Source organism: Bidens hawaiensis, unplaced genomic scaffold, assembly GCF_021521415.1.
Source record: "Bidens hawaiensis isolate Kalapana, Puna unplaced genomic scaffold, B.hawaiensis_p1.1 tig00015212_1, whole genome shotgun sequence".
Taxonomy (NCBI): Eukaryota; Viridiplantae; Streptophyta; class Magnoliopsida; order Asterales; family Asteraceae; genus Bidens; species Bidens hawaiensis.
The window spans coordinates 263114-284598 of NW_027492353.1; the positions used below are offsets into that span (position 1 = coordinate 263114).

At 33.8% G+C, this 21485-nt stretch overlaps 2 protein-coding genes across 2 annotated transcripts; one reads left to right on the plus strand and one right to left on the minus strand.

The window, feature by feature from the left end:
• Nucleotides 1-91: 91 nt before the first annotated feature.
• LOC143548663 (cellulose synthase-like protein G3) lies at nucleotides 92-10198 on the minus strand. The gene is made up of 7 exons (XM_077039766.1): nucleotides 9958-10198; nucleotides 8146-8478; nucleotides 4667-4819; nucleotides 4454-4579; nucleotides 2112-2534; nucleotides 1256-1603; nucleotides 92-634 (listed from the first exon to the last, which is right to left on the minus strand). Exons 1-7 carry the CDS (start codon nucleotides 10183-10185, stop codon nucleotides 92-94), a joined length of 2154 nt encoding a protein of 717 aa, XP_076895881.1. The 5' UTR covers nucleotides 10186-10198.
• Nucleotides 10199-13281: 3083 nt separating this feature from the next.
• On the plus strand, nucleotides 13282-20421 carry LOC143548682 (cellulose synthase-like protein G3). The gene is made up of 7 exons (XM_077039781.1): nucleotides 13282-13523; nucleotides 14127-14459; nucleotides 16833-16982; nucleotides 17068-17193; nucleotides 17720-18148; nucleotides 18946-19293; nucleotides 19845-20421. The coding sequence occupies exons 1-7, from the start codon at nucleotides 13296-13298 to the stop codon at nucleotides 20388-20390; spliced, it is 2160 nt and encodes a 719-aa protein (XP_076895896.1). The 5' UTR covers nucleotides 13282-13295; the 3' UTR covers nucleotides 20391-20421.
• The last annotated feature ends 1064 nt before the right edge of the window (nucleotides 20422-21485 follow it).

Here is a 21485-nt window from a genome sequence, read left to right on the forward strand (position 1 = left end):
CTGCATCAATTTACAAAGATGAGATAATAAACTTTCATATATTGTTAACATTTTGATACATATCATTATTAGCATTACACTAAATTACGATTTACAAAACCGAAGATAAGAAGTAAATCGCCAAAGCAGTTGCAATCGATGCTAATGTTATCTTCAACGGCATCTTCCCTCGATCTCTCCTAAAAAACATACCTTCATATATCGGCCAACTATTCACCACTGCAAATCCAGATATAAAAATCTGCACGAAAAACTCGTCTAATCTCCCATTCATAACCACACCCGTAACTCCTTTCACGAACGCCCATAAGTTAACCACCGACGCTATGGAAATAGGATAAAACAACACCGAATCAACCCCGAATTCAAACACCCCTTGTTCGTACAACTTGTTTTGTTCTTCGTCCACTACTTTGCTAGTAACATTAAACCCGAATGTTGATAAACCAAAGGATTTTAGAAACCATTCAAGCAATGCAAATGGGTAGCTCGACAAGCCCCACATCAACCACATTCGTTGGCGACTCCACCACCTTATCGCGGGTCCTCCACCGAACACCACATAATCGAGAAACTCTTTTATGTAAGCTCCAAGGAATAGAAACACATACAAGAAAAACCCATCTTCCGAAACCTGTAACATTTATCATAAGTTAACCAGGTAACAAAACCCATTAGGTTTGTTACGGTAATGACACTAAACTCAAAAACTAAATTAGTAAACGTCGAGAATAGTATCGGTAATCGTATAACTTATGACAAAACATAAAGCATATGAGTCGTCACAAATGATGTGTTTTCGGTTGGTAAAATGTCCTGTTGTGGATGTGAGTCGTCGCAAATTCTGTCGGTATCGATTAATTTCGTGATGGTACCGTAACTAAAGCCGAAAACAGTCCACATTCATCAACGTCCAAATACCAAAAATTAACATATTTAAAAGAAAAATAAATTGAAATGGTAACGAAACTAAACTCAAAATAAATTCGTCACCGCACATTCGATTGGTATTGATTAAGTTCGTTACGGTAAGCCAAATAAAAATATCAAAGATATATAAAACAAGTAAAGAAATAAAAAAAATTCAAAAATAAAAAATGAACTTGTGACCCCAAACCATACGCATTTTTATCCTTTATATAATTTCTTATAATCAAGTTATTTGATTTAATAATGAATTTGTTATAACTTTACTTTTCAATTACCATTCAAACGATTACAATAAAGTTGCAGGTAAACAAACAAGAAGTTATACCTTCGTGAATACGGGAGCAGAGTTTATGAGCGAAATTTGAGGTACGAATGCGTAAATGATTACTGGAATCGACCAAAAAGAACGAAGAGTGTAGTGGATGTAACATAAAGCGTGTAGTGTATTCATGGATCGAACACCGTATATTAAAGGACAATATTTGTTGAAGAATATCTCAAGGAATCCCATGTACCATCTTTTGATTTGGGTGAGTGCATCGTTCAAGTTCGAAGGCGAACCACCAAGAAATGCTGCTCGTTTAGGATGGCAAAGAACCGACTTCATACCTTCGCAATGTAGTCGAAAGCTAGTGTACGTGTCCTCCGTTATGGTCCCGTATCTAAAACCAATCTGCAAAACAAAAGTGTCGGGTACTTTAATTTGTTTCATCCAGTCTGACCAGTAAACCGCTAAAACAAATGTTTCGTTTAGGCCTGTAAATGAACCGAACGAACACGAACACGAACACGAACACTTAATCGAACACATATGTTGTGTTCGTGTTTGTTTATTTAAAAAATGAACATGTTCGTGCTCGTTTATGTTCGTTTGTTTAAATATAAACGAACATAACCGAACAAAGATAAACTAACATAAGTGAACATATATGAACACAAACAAACATGAACGAACATATATGAACATTTAAATAAACACAAATGAACAAATATAAATGAACGAAAGAAACATGTGTTCATGTTCGTTTGTTTAATTAAATGAACACAAATTTTTTGCTCATGTTCATTTGTTTATTAAATAAACAAACTTCCCGCCGAACAATTCACGAACAGTTCACCGAACGTTCAGTTTGTTTACAGGCCTAGTTTCAGTTATCAAAAGTACGAGGAAAAGAACTAACCTCGGAACCCCATTTGGTATGATCCTCATAGTTGCACCTTGCTACTTCATATGCCGAAGCTAAAACATCTTCACTCTTTATGTTTTTCGAATTAATTCGAACATAAGCGGAACCACACGATGAAGCGTCGCTAATAACTCGTCGTTTGAAAAACCCGCCCGTGCCCATAAACGGGGCGCCTAATAATCCATCCATACCTTGACTTATTATTTGCATCTCTAGTTTAAAATCCGAATCATAAATGTCACTTTTGTTAACGCCGGTAAATCTTTGAGGAAACTGCACTAGGCCAAGCTTTGGATCCGCATTCGGGTCCATAAAAAAACACAACACGCGAAGTGGTGTTTGGGGATCATTCGAGTACATGTCGCAGTCTAGGAAAAGGACTATTGGTGCATTGGTTATAAAAGTCGACACCCGAAGCTATATGATGTAAACGATATGAGAAGGTAATCTGTTTTCCCTAGACGTGTGCGAGAAACCCAAAATACTAATCCGAAACCAAAAAACTGAAGCAAAAATCGACAGTTTGGTTTTATGTTTTTAGGAAAACCAAACTTAAGGTTCGGTTTTGGTTTTACGCGTTAACAAAACCAAAAAAACCAAAGCCAACAAAACTTAAAAAAAATTCTTACTTTTTTATTTTATTATTTTTTTATCTTTTACTTTTAGTAATTTACTAGAATTTAGTAAATATGTAATTCAAATATATTAGCCCAATATGATATAATAATTAATTAGTTATTAATTAACAAAATGTGGGTTGAAATTCATTATTTTAGGCCAAATATTTTTTTCAATCCAAAATTTTTCAAAATCAATCCAAATTGAATCCAAACCAAAAACCCAAACTGAACAAATTTGAGTAAAAAAACTTCGGGTTTTGATCCGGTTTAGCCCAAAGCCAAGGCCAGCCCTTGGGTATGGCGATACGGGCAGTCGACCGAGGCACGTAACTTTTAGGGGCACAATTCTTTTGATGTGTGTGTGTGTGTATATATATATATTGTATAAAATAGGTATGGATCCTAATCATTTTAGATATACTGGGACAAAAACCTTTTTTTATACATAATCCATTTCAGCTATTGGGGATTCGGGTCCAAACTAATTAAAAAAAATTAACGTTAATCATCATTAAAAAAAATTAGTTTATATATTTCGTTACCTATTAAGGCCTACGAACTCTTTTATTTCGGTTTAGCCGAGCTATTTAAATTCTCGGAGACGGCCCTGCCTAAAGCTAACCCGAGCCAGGGCCGGCCATGGCCTATGGCATGGTGGTCGACGGCCATAGGCCCGAATTTTTTTTTTAAACATTTATATGTATTTTTATGAAAAACTATATGTATACTTAATGTTTAAAATCAATTACATAACAACTAACCTGGTCTAGTGATAAAGGGGTATGACTTCCAACCAAAAGGTTTTGGGTTCTAGTCTCGTTTGAAACATGTTTAAGCGTATTTTTATATATTAGTTTTTTATACGACCCAAATCATAAACAAAGAAGCCAATTTAAAACTTAAATTGTTTAAATCCAACAAAATACTCTTTTTACTCAAGGCCCAAAATATTTTTCGCCTTTGGCCCAAAATTTTTTTTCAATTCTCGGAGCCGGCCTTGACCCAAGCTAAACCGTGCACACCCTACTTCCCAACGGTTGGTTGTTATCAAATATTTTATATCAGTCGCAAGTAGGGTTGTTCACGAGCCGAGCCGAACCGAGCGAAGACTTGCTTGTTGCTTGGCTCGTTTACAATCAAACCGAACGGCTGAAATTCGAATCGAGTATTTTTCGCTCGAACATCGAGCGATTTCGAGCATTATTTATTTCTTTTTCACTTTAAAATTTTCAATAAGAAACAAGTTTGAAGGTTGTAAAAAATAATATATTTTGTATACAAATTAGTAATTTTTAGACAAACGTATAATATGCTGTAAATTTTCAGGAGATATAAGTTTGAAGTGAGATATATTGAGCATGTAAACAAACTTTTAGTATTCTGAAAACTTGAATCAAACTAATAAAACTATAAAATTGACTGAATAGGAATATTATTAAAAGGGTTTAAAAAATTTATGTGTATTGTCTATATATTTATATATTTGTTCATATATAATTACATATAAATTATATTAAAAATATTCGATCCGAACCGAACCGAGGAGTCCGTTGTTTGTTGCTCGTTGCTTGGCTCGTTTACAAACCAAACCGAGCAGAGCGGCTCGTTTACAATCGAGCAAAAAACGAGCGAACAGTTTCCGAACGAGCGGTGAGCGGTTTGGACGGCCCTAGTCGCAAATGTAAATATGCAATATACAAAGTGAAATTAAGTTACCATGACATTAAGTGCACCAGCCTTAAAGTTATGTGGTATTTTGCTGTTTTTTTCTCTAGACGCATAGATGAGATTTGGCATGACACCACCTTTTATATCTTTGTCCACATTGTTGTCTAACAGAATCTGTGTTTTGAATTAAACATGAATATATTTTTTGTAAGATTCTTTACTTTTTAATGGTTGTTTAGTTATTATTCAAATGATGTGAACCTGGATGACTGTTGGATGATCTTGACGTGTGAAACCATGTGTCCATTTGCTGAATGCATCTCGAAATTCTGGTTCTACTACTTGATCTAGACGCAGTGGCGAGCCACTCTGCATCACTTTGTCCACCCTTGATTTCATGTTTTCATACATTGACTGTCAATATTTGAGTAATGAGTAAAAGTTCACTAAAAATGTGACATGAAACATCATAATAAATAACTACTTTCCAAGGCTAGCAATAGTTATTTTATGCACTTATAAAACAATAAATTAAATTTTACTGTTTTCATGTTAAGAATAGAATATATTTGATCCTAAAACTATACACACACATGCTGTTTTTAATACAACCTTTTTTGGGTCATTATACATACACGCGTAACGCTATGAGACATGAAGTCATGATGCAATCATATGAGTTGCATGTCAGGGCGAAAATAATCCTATGGGCTAGATGACTTTGTCATTGACGCTATTCATATACGTGTCAGTCAAACACATCATTTGACATGGTCGTCCCAATAGAGGAGGCAACCCAAGTTAGGGCTTAGGGCCATCTGTTTTCTTGGGCCGTAAAATTAATAAACTTGTTTGGCACGTGCGTGTAGAATACCAAATTACCAATAAATGAAACGACGGATTGTTGTGAAAATTATGTAAAAAATTAATATTCTCATTTTAGAACGCTTTCATGCCATTTTGTACTTTTTTTATAGTTCCTTTCGAATGTCATCTTATACACTTGAAAATGGAAATTGCTATTATGACATCATATTTGGTGACAAATATTGGTTAACAATTTTAAACGTTTAACAGTACAAGTCCAATCGATTTTTTCATTTTACTTTAGGCTTTCAAAATGGTTGGACCGACATGTCATTCGGACTGTGTGATTTTACGAACACCATCCCATACGCTTCTCATACAACTTATATGACCATTTTTTACATGTCATATGGCCCGTATAATATCATACAACATGTTAAGGTGAAACAGATTGGACGTTACACAACATTAAACGACAAGGCAACATGTGGTAATTGATAATTCTTGCTGCCTTGGGCCTCTATAAATCTTGCTCTTGCCGCTTTAAACTCCCAAGACGATGATCACAAAATATACGTATAGAATAACAATAATAAGAAATCTAGAAACGTGACCCGTAGATGTAGGATAAAATGTTGTATTGGTTTTTATTAATCTTAAGTATCATCTTCTAGTCGCTGTCGATTCCAACTAATGAATTGGTTGATAACGATTTCATCTTTTTATCATATTTGTTCCCAACAGTTTGAGACTAACAGAATTCTAACGAAGTTAAAAAAGGTCGCCAGAAAACTCATATTTTTTTTGGAAACTCAACATTTTCATCCAAAACATCTTTGTAATCTTGGATCGAACCTTTAGAAACATTTTTCTAGTAAAAACCCTAATTATTAAGGTCGTCAGAACTAGGAATGAGCAAATTCGGTACCGGTACCAAAGTTTTGAGTTTTGGTATCAGTACGGTACCGGTACCGATATTTCCAAAATTTACTTTAAATACCAGTACCGTCCCAGTATGGTGTCGGTGCCGGTACCGCTACCAAGAATTTGTGATTTTTGGTATCGGGATTTTCGGTACCGGTACCGGTGGGGTACCGATCTCATCCCTAGTCAGAACCATAGAATAATCGTCGGAATCGGTTGGTGGTGCTCAGGTGGATTGGACGAGTGGTTGGTAGTGGTGGCGGTGTTCAAGTGGTGTTGAGGTTGAGTTTTCTGACAAAAAATTTACTTTTCTGGTCAAGGGCGTTTTTCCAATGACCCACAAGTAACAACGTGGGGATTCTATTAGTCGCGAACCGTTGTGAAAAAATATGTTAAAAGATGGAACCGTCAGTAGCTAATCCGTTAGTTGTGACCGACAGCAACCAAAAGATAATACAATGTACTACATAAAATAAATAAAATATTCACATAGCTAAGAAATTTAACAATAACACGGATCTTAATTTTCAGATTGAGCCATTATTTCAATTGACATTTTACTCTTATTTTAACCTTTTGTTCCATCAATTATTCATCTTTGCTATGATTCATCTAATATTTCCATAAACTGTTCCTTTCCAATCAAATCAAAAACATATTCAACAAAAACAGCATTTCATATGACAGCTATACACACGTATGAAATCTAGTCTCACACCGTTATAAACTCTTATAAAGTTTTTCCGTCAATTTTCAGAATGGTCGTCCAGATATTAGACATGCCATTCTGACCAATAATTCAAAGTTTGATCCCTCATGCCAGACAAGTTATCTAAATATTTTTCAAATAACCATTCGGACCAATAATTTTCAAAGTTTTAACATTTTATTTGTTCAAAACAGTTGACTAAGTGTTTCATGGACGCCCTTTAATAGTGTGAAACAAGTCCGGTTTTTGGGCCGTGCAGCCCGTGCAGTGGCACGAGGCCCAAATTTTCAAAGGGCCCAATAGATTTTAAATTGTTCTTTTATAAATATGCAGGGCCCAAATTAAAAATCCCTTAAAAACTACGCAAAAGAGAGAACGACTGAAGAATGGAGATCAGGCAAAGCAGCAAAGGCCAAGGGAATCAAAGCCATTCAAAGGTATGATTGATTGATTTCTATTCGTTAATCGATTCTCATAATCGTTACTGTGATGAGTTAATCTAATTATATGGCCTGCAAAAATTGAGTCTGGATTGTAGCCTTTTAGGTATTGACGTATTGCTAGTAGAACTTAATGGTATATTTTTATTCTTGCAGAATCGTTTTTTATGCTTGACCCCTGAAATAATATGGGTTTTTGATGGTGAAACATCTGACACTTTCATGAAATCTTTGGGGATTTTTTTTAAGTTAACTTTTTTTTTTTGAGGGAAAATGTTTTGTTTTGTTTGATGGTCTGTCCCCACAAGTCCACCACCTACATTCATTCACATTTCATTCACATTCACTTAATGAATTTTAAATTTGTTTCATTTAAAGAAACTAGACAATCCAAGTTCTTGATTTAATTAAATAATCTGGATGTCATAAAATGTATTACTATTTTGCATTTTGAACATACTATACAATCTATCATTTTGATACATTATTTATTTTAAATTTGTTTCATTTAAAGAAACTAGACAATCTAAGTTCTTGATTTAATTAAGTAATCTGGATGTCATAAAATGTATTACTATTTTGCATTTTGAACATACTATACAATCTATCATTTTGATACACTAATTATGTTTTATTTATTTTATAACATTTATATATGTATTGTGGTTTTTTAATATATAATTGATGAGTTCATATTATAAGGAGGCCCAAAATTTGTTTCGCACGAGGCCTAATTTTTTTTTATCATTCTCGGAGACGGCCCTGGTGTGAAATCAAATGAGATAGCCAGACAGGTGTATAGTAGTTGTAGCATTCACCTTGTTACATGTTTAATAACTATAAACTAAAATTAAATTTACCTTAATCTCATCTGTCTCATGATACCATGCATGATCACTCCCAAAATAGGCCTCGGGCATCCTATCCACAACACCATGCATCTTGCAATACGGTATCCACCTCTTAGCAAACTTAGCACACTCCATGAACGCGTAAAGCGTTATCTCGGACCCTCCATCGTCCGAAACATACACCGACAGCTTCTCGGACGGGTAGTCATATGCCAAAACCGACAACGCAGTGTTCACCACCCCAATAGGGGGCTCTTTAACCGGATCAGCCGTGCAAATGAACACATCTATCACAGGATAATCATTCTCCGTCACAAGTTGTTTAAGATTCTCCGGAAAAACCTTCAAGAACGAACTGATATAACTTACCAAAACGTAAACGATGAATTTGGGTTGAATAAATATTAATCTTATAACAAGAAAAATATAACTCTAAAACTGATTACGAACTTATAACCCAACATTAAAACTTTGATTAAGTCATAAAAGACCATGACTCGGTACATTTAAAGATGGACTCGAGCTCCTAATTAAATAACAAATAAAACTCACACCCGTCTCCGTCACAAGTTATTTCAAGTTCCCCGGAAACACCTTCAAAAACGAACTGATATAACTCACCAAAACGAATGATGAATTTGGGTTGAATGACTCTTAATATTATAACAAGAAAAATATTACTCTAAAACTGATTACGAACTCATCTATAATATATATAAATGAAAACCCTAAAATCTTATGTGGTCGCTCCCCCTTTTTATGGAAGCCACCAGATTTCTTAATTTTTAAATGGAGGTCTCTCATTTATTTAACCCAAATTCATAGGTATGGGTTTTACCAAAACCAGATAGCTCTTAAACGGGTTATAACATTTCATTAAATTAACAATTAATCTTACCAATTATTTGATATAAAAATCCTATAAAATAGGGATATACTAAAAGTTAATATCCAATTTAAAAAGAAAAATATATTATTTATAATTAATAAACAAATTTATAGTAAAAAACATACACCAAATCCAGATAGCTTTAAAACGATTTAATAACATATCATTTATTTATTAAACCCTTTCATCATCAAACCCTAACTATATTATTAACTTTCTTACAATAAAGAAATTAAAATTCAAAAAATAAATATTAAAAAATGAAAAATGTAAAACAACCATTCTCTCAAGCCATCAGATTGCTTTATTTGTAAATGAAGGTTTCTCACGCATTTGACCCAAATTCACGGGTAAAGGTCTCAGCAAACCCAGATAGCTTTTAAATGGGTTATAGCATCTCATTATATTAAAAAATAATCTCATCAAATATTTGATATGAAAATCCTATAAAATATGAATATACTAAAAATTAATATCCTATTTTATTTTAAAAAAAGATATTATTTATAATTAATAAACAATTAAAATAAAGAAAATAAACGGGTAATGGGTATCACCAAACCCAGATAGCTTTTAAACCGGATTATAACATATCATTTATTTGTGAAACCATTTTATTATCAAACCTCAAGTATATTAATTATTAACTTTATTACAATAAATAAAATTAAAATCCAAATATACATATATAAATATTAAAAAACGAATAATGTAAAACAACCCCCATAATACGGGGGATACAATCTAGTAACCACACTGTTAGAGGTGACCTCGAAATCCTAATTAAATAATAAATAAAACTCACATGCATGTTTATCAACTAAAATATATAATTAGCTATCATAAATTAAATATAACTTTTATATTTTATCTCTAATTAATTTTATTAATCAACCCAATTTTCATAACTTAGGAAATTACGTCCAACAAACCTTGCGTTCCACGGGATTCCAATGAAAGCTTTGCGCGGTTAACCATAAGAAGGCGAAGACGAAATCGGCTAGAAAAAGAGCGGCGGAGACGAGGGTTGGAGAGTGGAATAGGTGGCGGCAATGGCAGAGGAGGAGGACGGAGACCGCGGCGGCGTAGACGAGCGAGAATATACGGTTGAGATACGTTTTGGATAATGGTTTATGAGAGTGAAGGAGTAGGGTCTGCATGGTTTACTACAAAGACTTATTGAATGAAGGAGAAGGGGATTGGAATGGTTTATATCAATATAGCATTTTGTTATTGAAATACAAGACATATACTTCATTTTCATTATTATTACAAGTTGATAAATACTTGACTTTAATAAAATATCTATAATTAAGGGTTTATTAAAATTTAGATGTAAACTAGTATTTAAGACCCGCGTGTATCGACTGTACAGCTAAACCGAACGAACAATACATTTAAAAATTGTTTCAATTCGGGAATTCAGGTGTTTTAATTTCCAAATAACAAAAATCAAGACATTTGAATCACCGTTTGGAGATAAGATTTACATCAGTCAACTTTTATCATTCTTCCGATCAAAAGTCCTAAAACATCGGTTTGAAACTCGAAAAAAACTCAACTACGTTAAGTGTTTTTTAACGGAGGACCATTGAGACAAAAATAGCTGAAAAGTTGGACCGTTGATAGTGATTTTTAAAGTTGGGATTATTATTGGCCGATACACAAAAGGTGGGATTATTTATTTCCAATTTTCATAATAATAATATTAATATTAATAGTTAAATAAATTATAAAGCATAAGGTACAACCGAACTAAGCACAATGAAAATGAATGGCAATTTAAGATTTTAACCATTTTGATAAATAATACTCCACCTATCCAAGTACCAAGGTTAAGAGAATTGTTTTAAATAGAGTTGACGCATGCGTGAAGACTAAAATTTCATGATATTTTTAAAGTGGCTCAAGTTCTAGATTTTTATCTAAATTCATCATAATTTTAAAAGATAAAAGTATTAATTATATTTGAAAATTATTATAAGTTGGCAGCATACTGATGGTGTGGAAAAGGTAATCACGCCCTCATATATGACTCTCTGTAGAAGGGATGCGAAAATGACATGACACATGTGACATACTAGTTTTTTCATTCTTAAAATTCGAATGACATCATATAACTATTTTAAATATTATGACATTAAATTTGTATATTGGTCAAGTCCAATACAAATGTCCATTATAATGTTAGGAAGAAGAGAAATTTAAGTGTAACCCAAAAAATATTTTTGAAACTACCAGTTAAAAAATTTTGGAAAAAGCAAGTTTCGAACCTACACAGGTAAAGTATATTGATACTTGATAGTCACTATGACACTTTTGTATGATATTATTAAATTACTAAACATCTTATACATACGGGGTTTTTTAAGAATACTAAAAAGGTTTAAATAACTGCACTTCGCCGACAAAGTTGATGGATAACCCGAACTACCACTCAAGCCTCCTAAATCCACGCTTGATTTGAAGCTAAATCACAAGCCAACAACTCGATGGCACCCACCTAATACGCATCCACCGGTGTCCCACGTCGGCTTCCTCACAAAAACACACACGCAACTTTCTCTCTCTCCTCTACTTTCTTCGGTGGTTAATATCCGCTCTCTCCTAACCGATTTGGTATCCTACCTAGTGGTAGTGGTGTACCTGATTATGATCCTATACCCAAACTCCAGTACGCTTCTCAGAATATTTATAAACTCAATTATTTAAATGTGGCCAACTCCTTTTTTTTTTTTTTGTTTTTTAGCTCTTTTTTACTTTTCTTAAAATATACTAGTAGAGCACTATGAATGAACGGTTGAAGTTAGATTGTTTTTTTGCTGTATGCTATCAAAATAAGACATGACAAACACATACGACACAATATATATATATATGTAACTATCAGTTGTCGCTATTACGGTTTTTGTTTTATAGTACACTGACTAGATTCACGCTAGATCATGCTGGCTGACTTAGATCAAGTCTTTCAAAATTAGTATTCTAATCTTATATAAACTTTCTTATAAATTATCTATTTTAACTTTTCTAAAGTTAAGGTTTCTTATATATTATTTGCTTTGTCGTTACTCTAACGACCGAGAAAATGGGTGTTGCTCGCCTGCTCAAGCGTTTAACAAACATCAATTGAGCATAAGTCAATTTTAAGTGAGGTTGTCGTGGCGAGCAACATGGAGACATTCTGTTTATTTATTTATTTATTTTTTAATGCATATCATCTTTGACGAATTTCCATGTTGGTCAAGAGTTGAGTTGATTACTCTCGAGAGTTCATGGTATAATCGTAAGCAAGATGATGAAGACGGTCCCAGGAGTTTGTGTACATCGCAAAATGTTTGGAGGAGGTTCAGGAGCGGATCAACCATTTTAGGGGTCCACGCCAATGTTTTTTAAGCGATATTTTGAATAAAGTATAAAACACGTCACTCTTTCGAGGATCGCTACACTAAAAATCGATTCTATCATATTTGATTGCTTTTAATTAATAAATTAACAATATAATCTAACCTATAGAATATTTAATAATTTTAATGAAGTAATGAAATAATGTTTATTAAATTCGAAAAACCATACTATCAATTTATATGTGCATATTTTTATACAGATAAACTGTAACGTAAAACTACCTGCGATGAAAATTACTTGGTTAAATAAAATTAAACATATTTAAAATGACGTGTATTCGGTTAGTAAATTCCGCTTCTGACTGCGAGTCAATACGAATTCGGTCGATGCCGGTCACGTTCACGACGCTACTAGAACTACACCCAAAATATAAATTCGTGAACACTCAACACAAAAAAAAAATAACATATTGAAAACTCAATAAAATAATATCTCGACGAGTGATGACGCAACTTTGGTAAAACCGCTCGTTCCGGGTGCAACTCGACGCAAAAGTTCAATGGATATCAATTAAATTCGTGACGATACCAGAACTGAAAACAACATATGTGAATTCGGTCGGTATCCACTCCTGATGGCACTGAAACTAGACTCAACGGTCAATTAAGTTAAAAAGAAAACCAAATAACAAAATCAAGCTAAAATAAAAAAATAAAAAATATCAACATCTAACTTAAGAGGTTTGTTAAAAAATAAAATAAAAAACAAAAAGAAATCCAAAAAATCTTTGTGACACCAACATTAATATAGCTCAATTATAAACCAATTTAAGAGGTTTGTTAAACATGATAAAATGAAAATGAATATATAACAAGTATCCCAAACCCCTTCTCCTTCATTCATTAAGTCTTTGTAGTAAACCATGCAGACCCTACTCCTTCACTCTCATAAACCATTATCCAAAACGTATCTCAACCGTATATTCTTACTCGTCTACGCCGCCGCGGTCTCTGTCCTCCTCCTCCGCCACTGCCGCCACCTATTCCACTCTCCGACCCTCGTCTCCGCCGCTCTTTTTCTAGCCGATTTCGTCTTCACCTTCTTATGGCTAACCGGGCAATGCTTTCACTGGAATCCCATCGAACGCAAGGTTTGTTGGACGTAATTTTCAAGTTATGGAAATTGGGTTAGTTAATTAAATCAGTTAATTAAATAAGTAGTTATATTTAATTTATATGATAGCTAATTATATTAGTAGATAAACATGTGAGTTTATTTATTACTTAATTAGGAGCTTGAGTTCATATCTAATTGTATTGAGTCATAGTGTATATGTTGTGATTATGGTTAGGTGTAAAAACAACCGGTTAATTAGAAACTGAACCGGACCGGTTCATTTCTAAAACTGGTTCCTAAACCGAACAGAACTACCGATTCGTATAGCAGTTTGGCACTTTCACAATCAAACCGGTTTTTTTCTACCTATAACCAGTTAAAATCGGTTCTAAACTGAACCACACCGGTTTAGATCAGTTTGACTTGTTCTACGCTTAAACCGGTTACTAAACCAAACTGGTTTGGGTACCGGTTTTGACCATGCAAAACTCAACCTGAAATCGGTTCGGTTTTGTACATCTCTAGTTTCGAGTATGTAATCAGTTTTAGAGTCATATTTTTCTTGTATAAGATTGAGAGTTATTCAATCCAAATTAATCGTTTCGTTTTGGTGAGTTGTATCAATTCGTTCTTGAAGGTTTTTCCGGAGAATCTAAAACAACTTGTGACGGAGAATGAGTATCCCGCGATAGATGTGTTTATTTGCACGGCTGATCCGGTTAAAGAGCCCCCTATTGGGGTGGTGAACACAGCGTTGTCGGTTTTGGCGTATGACTACCCGCCCGAGAAGCTGTCGGTGTATGTTTCGGACGATGGAGGATCGGAGATGACGCTTTACGCGTTCATGGAGTGTGCTAAGTTTGCTAAGAGGTGGATACCGTATTGTAAGATGCATGGTGTAGTGGATAGAGCACCTGAGGTTTATTTTGGGAGTGATCATGCATGGTATCATGAGACAGATGAGATTAAGGTAAATTTAATTTTAGTTTATACACCTCTCTCAGTTGATTTCACACTATTAAACATGTTAAAAGGTGAATGCTACAACTACCATACACCTCTCTCAGTTGATTTCACAGGACTTCCATGAAACACTTAGTCCACTGTTTTGGAAAAAAAAAATAAAAACTTTGAAAATTATTGGTCCGAACGGTTGTTTGAAAAATATCTGAATGACTTGTCTGACCATGAGGGGTCAAACTTGGAATTATTGGTCAGAACGGCATGTCTAATATCCGGACGGTTGTTCTGAAAATTGACGGAAAAGAAAATTTCTGGTGAAAATGGACTGTCCGATCTTATACCAGTTATAACGGTGTGAGATTAGATTTCAGACGCGTGTATAGCTGTCATCTGAAATGTTGTTTTTGTTGAATATGTTTTTGATTTGATTGGGAAGGAACACTTTGTGGAAATATTAGATGAATCAAAGCAAAGATGAATAATTGATGGAATAAAAGGTTAAAATAAGAGTAAAATGTTAATTGAAGTAATGGCTGAATATGAAAATTAAGATCCTTGTTATTGTTAAATTTCTCAGCTATGTGATTATTTTATTTAGTATACTGTATATTGGTTTTTATAATCTCAAACTATCATCTTTTGGTTGATGTCGGTCCCAACTAACGAATTAGCTGTTGACGGTCCCATCTTTTAACTTATTTTTTCCCAACGATCCGCGAATAACAGAATCTTAACGTCGTTACTTTTGGGTCGTCAGAAAAACGCTTTTAACTAGAAAAGCAACATTTTTTGTTGGAAAACTCAACCTGAACACTACCACCACCACCAATTGACTCACCAACCAATCCACTTGAGCACTACCAACCGATTCCGACAATGATTCTATGTTTCTAGCGACTCAATAATTAGGGTTTTTACTAGAAAAAAGTTTCTAAAGGTCCAGTCCAAGGTTAGAAGATGTTTGGGATGAAAATGTTGAGTTTTCCAGGAAAAAAAATGTGAGTTTTCCGGCGACTTTTTTTTAACGGCGTTAGAATTCTGTTAGTCTCGAACTGCTATGAACAAATACGATATGGAATCATAATCAATCAATCAATTCATTAGTTGAGACTGACAGCAACTAAAAGATGATAGTTGTGATTAATAAAAACCAATACAAACATTTTATTTTACGTCTACGGGTCACGTTTCTAGTTTTCTTAAAACATTATTTTGTTATTCTATACGTGTATTTTGCAAATTACTAGTCCGAACGGTTGTTATTCTATACGTGTATTTTGCAAATTACTGTTAATTTATACGTGTATTCTTAAAACATTGTTATTATTTTACGTCTACGTGTATTATTGTTAGTCGACTGTTTTGGAAAAAAAAAGGTTAAATTTTGAAAATTACTGGTCCGAACGGTTGTTTGAACAATATTTAGATGACTGATCTGACATGAGGGGTCAAACTTTGAATTATTGGTCAGAACGGCATGTCTAATATGAATAATATCCGACGACCGTTTTGAAAATTGACGGAAAACTTTGGAAATTTCTGATCAAAACAACTGTCCGATCTTATACAAGTTTATAGTGGTGATGTTAGACAATGCGTGCATATAGCTTCCGTCTGAAATGTTGTGTTTTGTCGAATATGTTTTTTGATTTGATTGGAAAGGAACAGCTTATGGAAATATTAGATGAATCATAGCAAAGATGAATAATTGATTTGAACAAAAGGTTAAAATAAGAGCTACTAAAATGTCACTATCCCAAGAAAATTAGGATACCTGATATTTTTAATAAAAAAAAATAATATATATTAATATTTGATATCTGAATATTTTATTTGTATTTTATGTATACGGGATGTATTTTGAGATGATCCTCTTGGGAGTTTAAAGCGAACAGATATATAAAATCCAATTAATACTGACATGTAACACAGCATGTATATGATGGATATGTGTTGTGTGGAACTGTGGATGAGTCATATGGCATTCAAGAAATGGTCATATAAGTTTGATGGCGCCTCTATAAGATGGTGTTCGTCGAATTATACGGCTCGTATGATATGTTTGACTAACGTATAAGTGATTGATTTGATCAATAAAGATTGAAGAAGTCATATGGCTCGTCGTATGACTATTTATCTGAGTTATACCGTATATAACAATATTAAACATTTACACATTACTTAATACATTTTGAGCACCCCCCCCCCCCCCCCCGAAAAAGTAATGTTAATTATGTTATGACTCCCTGATATACTAAATTGATTTCTAAACGACTTAATTTTTTTATTCAAAAAGGGCTAGTGGCGCAACTTGTTGCCCGTTTACCTTCTATTTCAATGTAAACGCTACTCTTTATGTGACAACGGATAATATTGGCAGTTAATGTATGAAAACATGAAATCGAGGATGGATGCAGTGATGCAGAGTGGCGGCCTTAGTTTGGATCGAGTAATAGAACCCGAATTTCGGGATGCTTTCAGCAAATGGACACCTGGTTTCACATGCCGCAATCATCCCACCGTCATTCAGGTTCCCATTCTTTTATAAATAACTAAACCGCTATTAAAAACTAAATAAATTCGTTTAAACATCTTCATCATTATGCAAAACACAGATTCTATTAGACAACAATGTGGACAAAGATATATCTACTGGTGTCATGTCGAATCTCATCTATGTGTCTAGAGAGAAAAATAGCAACAAGCCTCATAATTTTAAGGCGGGTGCACTTAATGTCATGGTAACTTTCATTTCGTATGTTATATTACTGACCGATATAAAACCTTTCGTGACAATCAACGGGTTGGAGAATTTGGTTTGCTTGATTTTTTGGCTAAAACCGATATTTTTATAAACCTTTCAGTTTAGGTTTTTTCGATTTTTAGTTTGGGTTCAGTTAATTTTTGTTTTTTGCGGTTTTTCCATTGGAGCTTGAATATCTTGAGCCCAAAAAAAAAATTTAGGCCCAAAATAATGAATTTGAACCTAAGTATTTTCTCAACTAATAACTATTTGATTATTATACATTTAGGCTAAATTTGAATTACATATTTACTAAGTTCTAATAAGTTTCTAATAATAAATAATAAAAACACATAAATTAGGTTCGGTTTAATTTTTTTTTTCAATTTTTATTAAATGCAATACTGAATCGTAAGTTTGGTTTTTCCAAAAAAGTAAAACTAAACCGTTGTTAATGTTTGGTTCGGTTTTTTCGGTTTCATGCATGCACACCCCAACTTTCTCATATCTTTTACATCATATAGCTTCGAGTATCGGGTTTGATGACCAACGGACCGATAGTCCTCGTTCTGGATTGTGACATGTACTCGAACGATCCCGAAACACCACTTCGCGTATTGTGTTACTTTATGGACCCAAAAGCGGACCCTAAGCTTGGATTTGTTCAGTTTCCTCAAAGATTTCGTGGCATTAATAAAGGTGACATTTATGCTTCCGATTTCATGCCTGAGACACAAATTTTAAGTCTCGGTATGGACGGGTTGCTAGGCGCCCAGTTTATGGGCACTGGAGGGTTTTTCAAACGATACGTTATTAGCGACGCTTCGTTGTGTGGTGTCGGTAAAGGGAGTGTTCAAATAAATTCTAAAAGTATGAAGAGTGAAGATGTTTTAGCTTTGGCACATGAAGTAGCAAGTTGCAACTATGAGGATAATACCAAATGGGGTTCAGAGGTTAGTTTTATTCCCAACTGTTTTTGCCATTTTTTCGTCACTAATTATAAAGAACACTAATTGTTACTGTACCCATCGGGGATGAGCAAAACGGGTCTGGTACCAGCTTTAATACCGGTCCCAAGTATTGAGTTTTCGGTACCAGCATTTTCCGAATTTCGCCTTCAATACCGGTATCAATACCGGTACGAAGAATTTGAAGAAATCGGTATCGGTATTTTCTGTCATCCCTGGTTGCAATGCTGTAATTCTTTTCACAAAAAATGTATGTATATTTGATTACTGTTTTTACATAAATTTAATAATTATATTTGCATTACATATACCATTTTTTTATTAACTATTTATATTTTAAAAGGTAACATTTATGTAGTAATTTATTTTTGCCTTAAAAATTTCATTCTTAAATTAGTTATTTTTATATTACGTATATAATTTTAATTTTTCCTTCAATTCAGTTTTTAAAATCCGTAGGTCGAGTCTGTTGTGACATGCCATGGATGGATGCACCTATCTATTATGTCGGGTTGAATTTGTTGTGCCAAAGTGACCATGTCTGTTATGTCATATTAAAATCTCGTGTCAAATGATTCATTTTAACTGAAAACAAAATACAAGCAATGATTGAATGCGCCCGGTTATCATATTTGTACAAATAGCATTTTTGTGCCCTGCTTGATGGATGCTTTTAAAATTCAAGTATATTTTATTACCCGTCAAAATGGTTATTTTGATGATTAAATATACACAATTGAATAGTGTCTAGTATCCAAATCTAAACAAATGATGTTCTGTAGATTGGTTTTCGATACGGGACCATAACGGAGGACACATACACGAGCTTTCGACTCCATTGTGAAGGTTGGAAATCAGTTCTTTGCAATCCAAAACGAGCCGCATTTCTCGGAGGTTCACCTTCAAGCTTGAATGATGTACTCACCCAAATCAAAAGATGGTACATGGGATTCCTAGAGATATTCTTCAACACATATTGCCCTTTAATATACGGTGTTCAATCCATGAATCCGCTCCACGCTTTATGTTACACTCACTACACTCTTCGTTCTTTTTGGTCGGTTCCAATAATTATTTACGCGTTTATCCCTCAGATATCGCTCTTAAATTCGGTACCGATATTCACAAAGGTACGAATAACAAGTTCGATATTAAATCAAATAACTTGATTTTAAGAAATTAACCAAAATGTCTATTTCGGTACCAGTACCAAAAATTTACAATTTTCGAGATCGAGATTTTCGGTACCGGTACTTAGCTCATCCCTATTTTCAGCCAACAAGAATTTGCCACTTGTCCATTTCCCGTCGTTTCGACAAGGGTTTTTTTTTAAATATCGTCGAGTTGAGGGTGTTTTCCGGACAATCGACTTGTTTTCTAAACGCGTCGACGGGATCTTTTGTGTGAGTCGACAAGATTTTCAGACGAGACGACGGGATCTTATGACGAGCCGATGGAATTATCTGACAACTCAACAAAATTTTCTCAAAGTGGACCGATGGCAAACTCTTGTTGGTTAAAAATGTCATGGATTAATGATTGAAAAGGTGACGAGTCGGCGGGATTTTCGGTAGACATTCTTGGAAATGTGGGTAAAGTGGACATTTTGTTGACTTTGACAAGTAAAAGGGACAATTTGGCCGTTTTCCCCGTTAACTTCGTTAACGCTTAAATGTTATAGGTTTCGGAAGATGGTTTTTCCTTGTACGGGTTCCTCTTTATTGGAGCTTACATAAAAGATTTTCTTGATTTTGTCGTGTTCGGAGGGGGGCCCGTGGCACGGTGGTGGAACCACCAGAGAATGTGGTTGATGTGGGGGTTGTCGAGCTACCCATTCGCATTGCTCGAATGGTTTCTTAAATCCTTTGGTTTATCAACATTTGGGTTTAATGTTACTAGTAAAGTAGTGGATGAAGAATGGAAAAGGTTGTATGAACAGGGGGTGTTTGAATTCGGGGTTGATTCGGTGTTGTTTTATCCTATTTCAGTAGCTTCGATGGTTAACTTATGGTCGTTTGTGAAAGGAGTTATGGATGTGGTTATATATGGGAGATTAGACGAGTTTTTTGTGCAAATTGTTATATCTGGATTTGCGGTGGTGAATAGTTGGCCGATATATGAAGGTATGTTTTTGAGGAAAGATCAAGGGATGATGCCGTTGAAGATAACGTTAGCATCGACTGCGACTGCAATGGCGATTTACTTCCTTACCTTGTACCGTTTTTGAAAACGTAATTTACTACAATAATAGCGTGTATCAAAACTATTACAAGTGTATGTTAGTCATCGGAGTTTTAACTTCTCTTTGTAAATTGGTGTACATTAAATATTGTTCAATTAAAAGATTCGTTATAGTTTGAATATATGGGTCAGACCGATTAGTTATGTACTTTCACATATATGGGGTGATGGTTTATAGGAAACAACTTACCTTTTAAACATCTGGATTTGAGACTGAAAGGTCTTGAGTTCAAACAAAGATTAAAAGAAAGTTGTTAATAAAAAGTACTAATAAAAAGGCTATGTTTTTTCATAGTTTCAATAACGGTAGATTTTTTAAATGAATTTGGATATTTAATAATTTATAAAAATTGGATTTATTTATTTTATTTTGTTTAAAATAGTTGGGTATTAGGTATCATATCTCGTAATCCTATATTCCTATGGATGTTTATAAATTCTAATGGGCCATCATGAACAATAAATATAATTGTGAAACTATGAATATTTATGACTTTCAAATAATATAACCACCCATTGTTAGTAATGGGCGTTGCTCATTGGCATTATATTGTAACGTGTTAGGACTTGTTGTGTATATATAATACTATATTTTACCCCCCCGTATTACGGGGTTGTTTTACATTATTCGTTTTTAATATTTATATATGTGTATTTGGATTTTAATTTTATTTATTATAAGAAAGTTAATAATTAATATATTTGAGGTTTGATGATGAAATGGTTTCACAAATAAATGATATCTTATAATCTGGTTTAAAAGTTATCTGGATTTAGTGATACCCATTACCCGTTTATTTTCTTTGTTATAAAAAATTGTTTCTTAATTATAAATAATATATTTTTTAAAATAAAATAGGATATTAATTTTTAATATATCCCTATTATAGGATTTTCATATCAAATATTTGATTAGATTAATATTAATATAATGAGATGTTATAACCCGTTTAAGAGCTATTTGGGTTTGTTGAGACCTTTACCCGTGAATGCGGGTAAAATGTGTGAGAAGCCTTCATTTACAAATAAAGCAATATAATGACTTGAGTGAATGACTGTTTTACATTTTTTGTTTTTTAAT

What these genes read in the sequence shown, in the direction of transcription:
- LOC143548663 (XM_077039766.1), bottom strand. Translation starts at nt 10,185, where the DNA reads ATGCAGACCCTACTCCTTCACTCTCATAAACCATTATCCAAAACGTAT. An exon ending in GGAATCCCGTGGAACGCAAG is followed by an intron (nt 8,479 to 9,957) that starts GTTTGTTGGACG and finishes TCGTTCTTGAAG; the next exon opens with GTTTTTCCGGAGAATCTTAA. An exon ending in ATACCAAATGGGGTTCCGAG is followed by an intron (nt 1,604 to 2,111) that starts GTTAGTTCTTTT and finishes TTTGTTTTGCAG; the next exon opens with ATTGGTTTTAGATACGGGAC.
- LOC143548682 (XM_077039781.1), top strand. Translation starts at nt 13,296, where the DNA reads ATGCAGACCCTACTCCTTCACTCTCATAAACCATTATCCAAAACGTAT. An exon ending in GGAATCCCATCGAACGCAAG is followed by an intron (nt 13,524 to 14,126) that starts GTTTGTTGGACG and finishes TCGTTCTTGAAG; the next exon opens with GTTTTTCCGGAGAATCTAAA. An exon ending in ATGAGACAGATGAGATTAAG is followed by an intron (nt 14,460 to 16,832) that starts GTAAATTTAATT and finishes TAATATTGGCAG; the next exon opens with TTAATGTATGAAAACATGAA.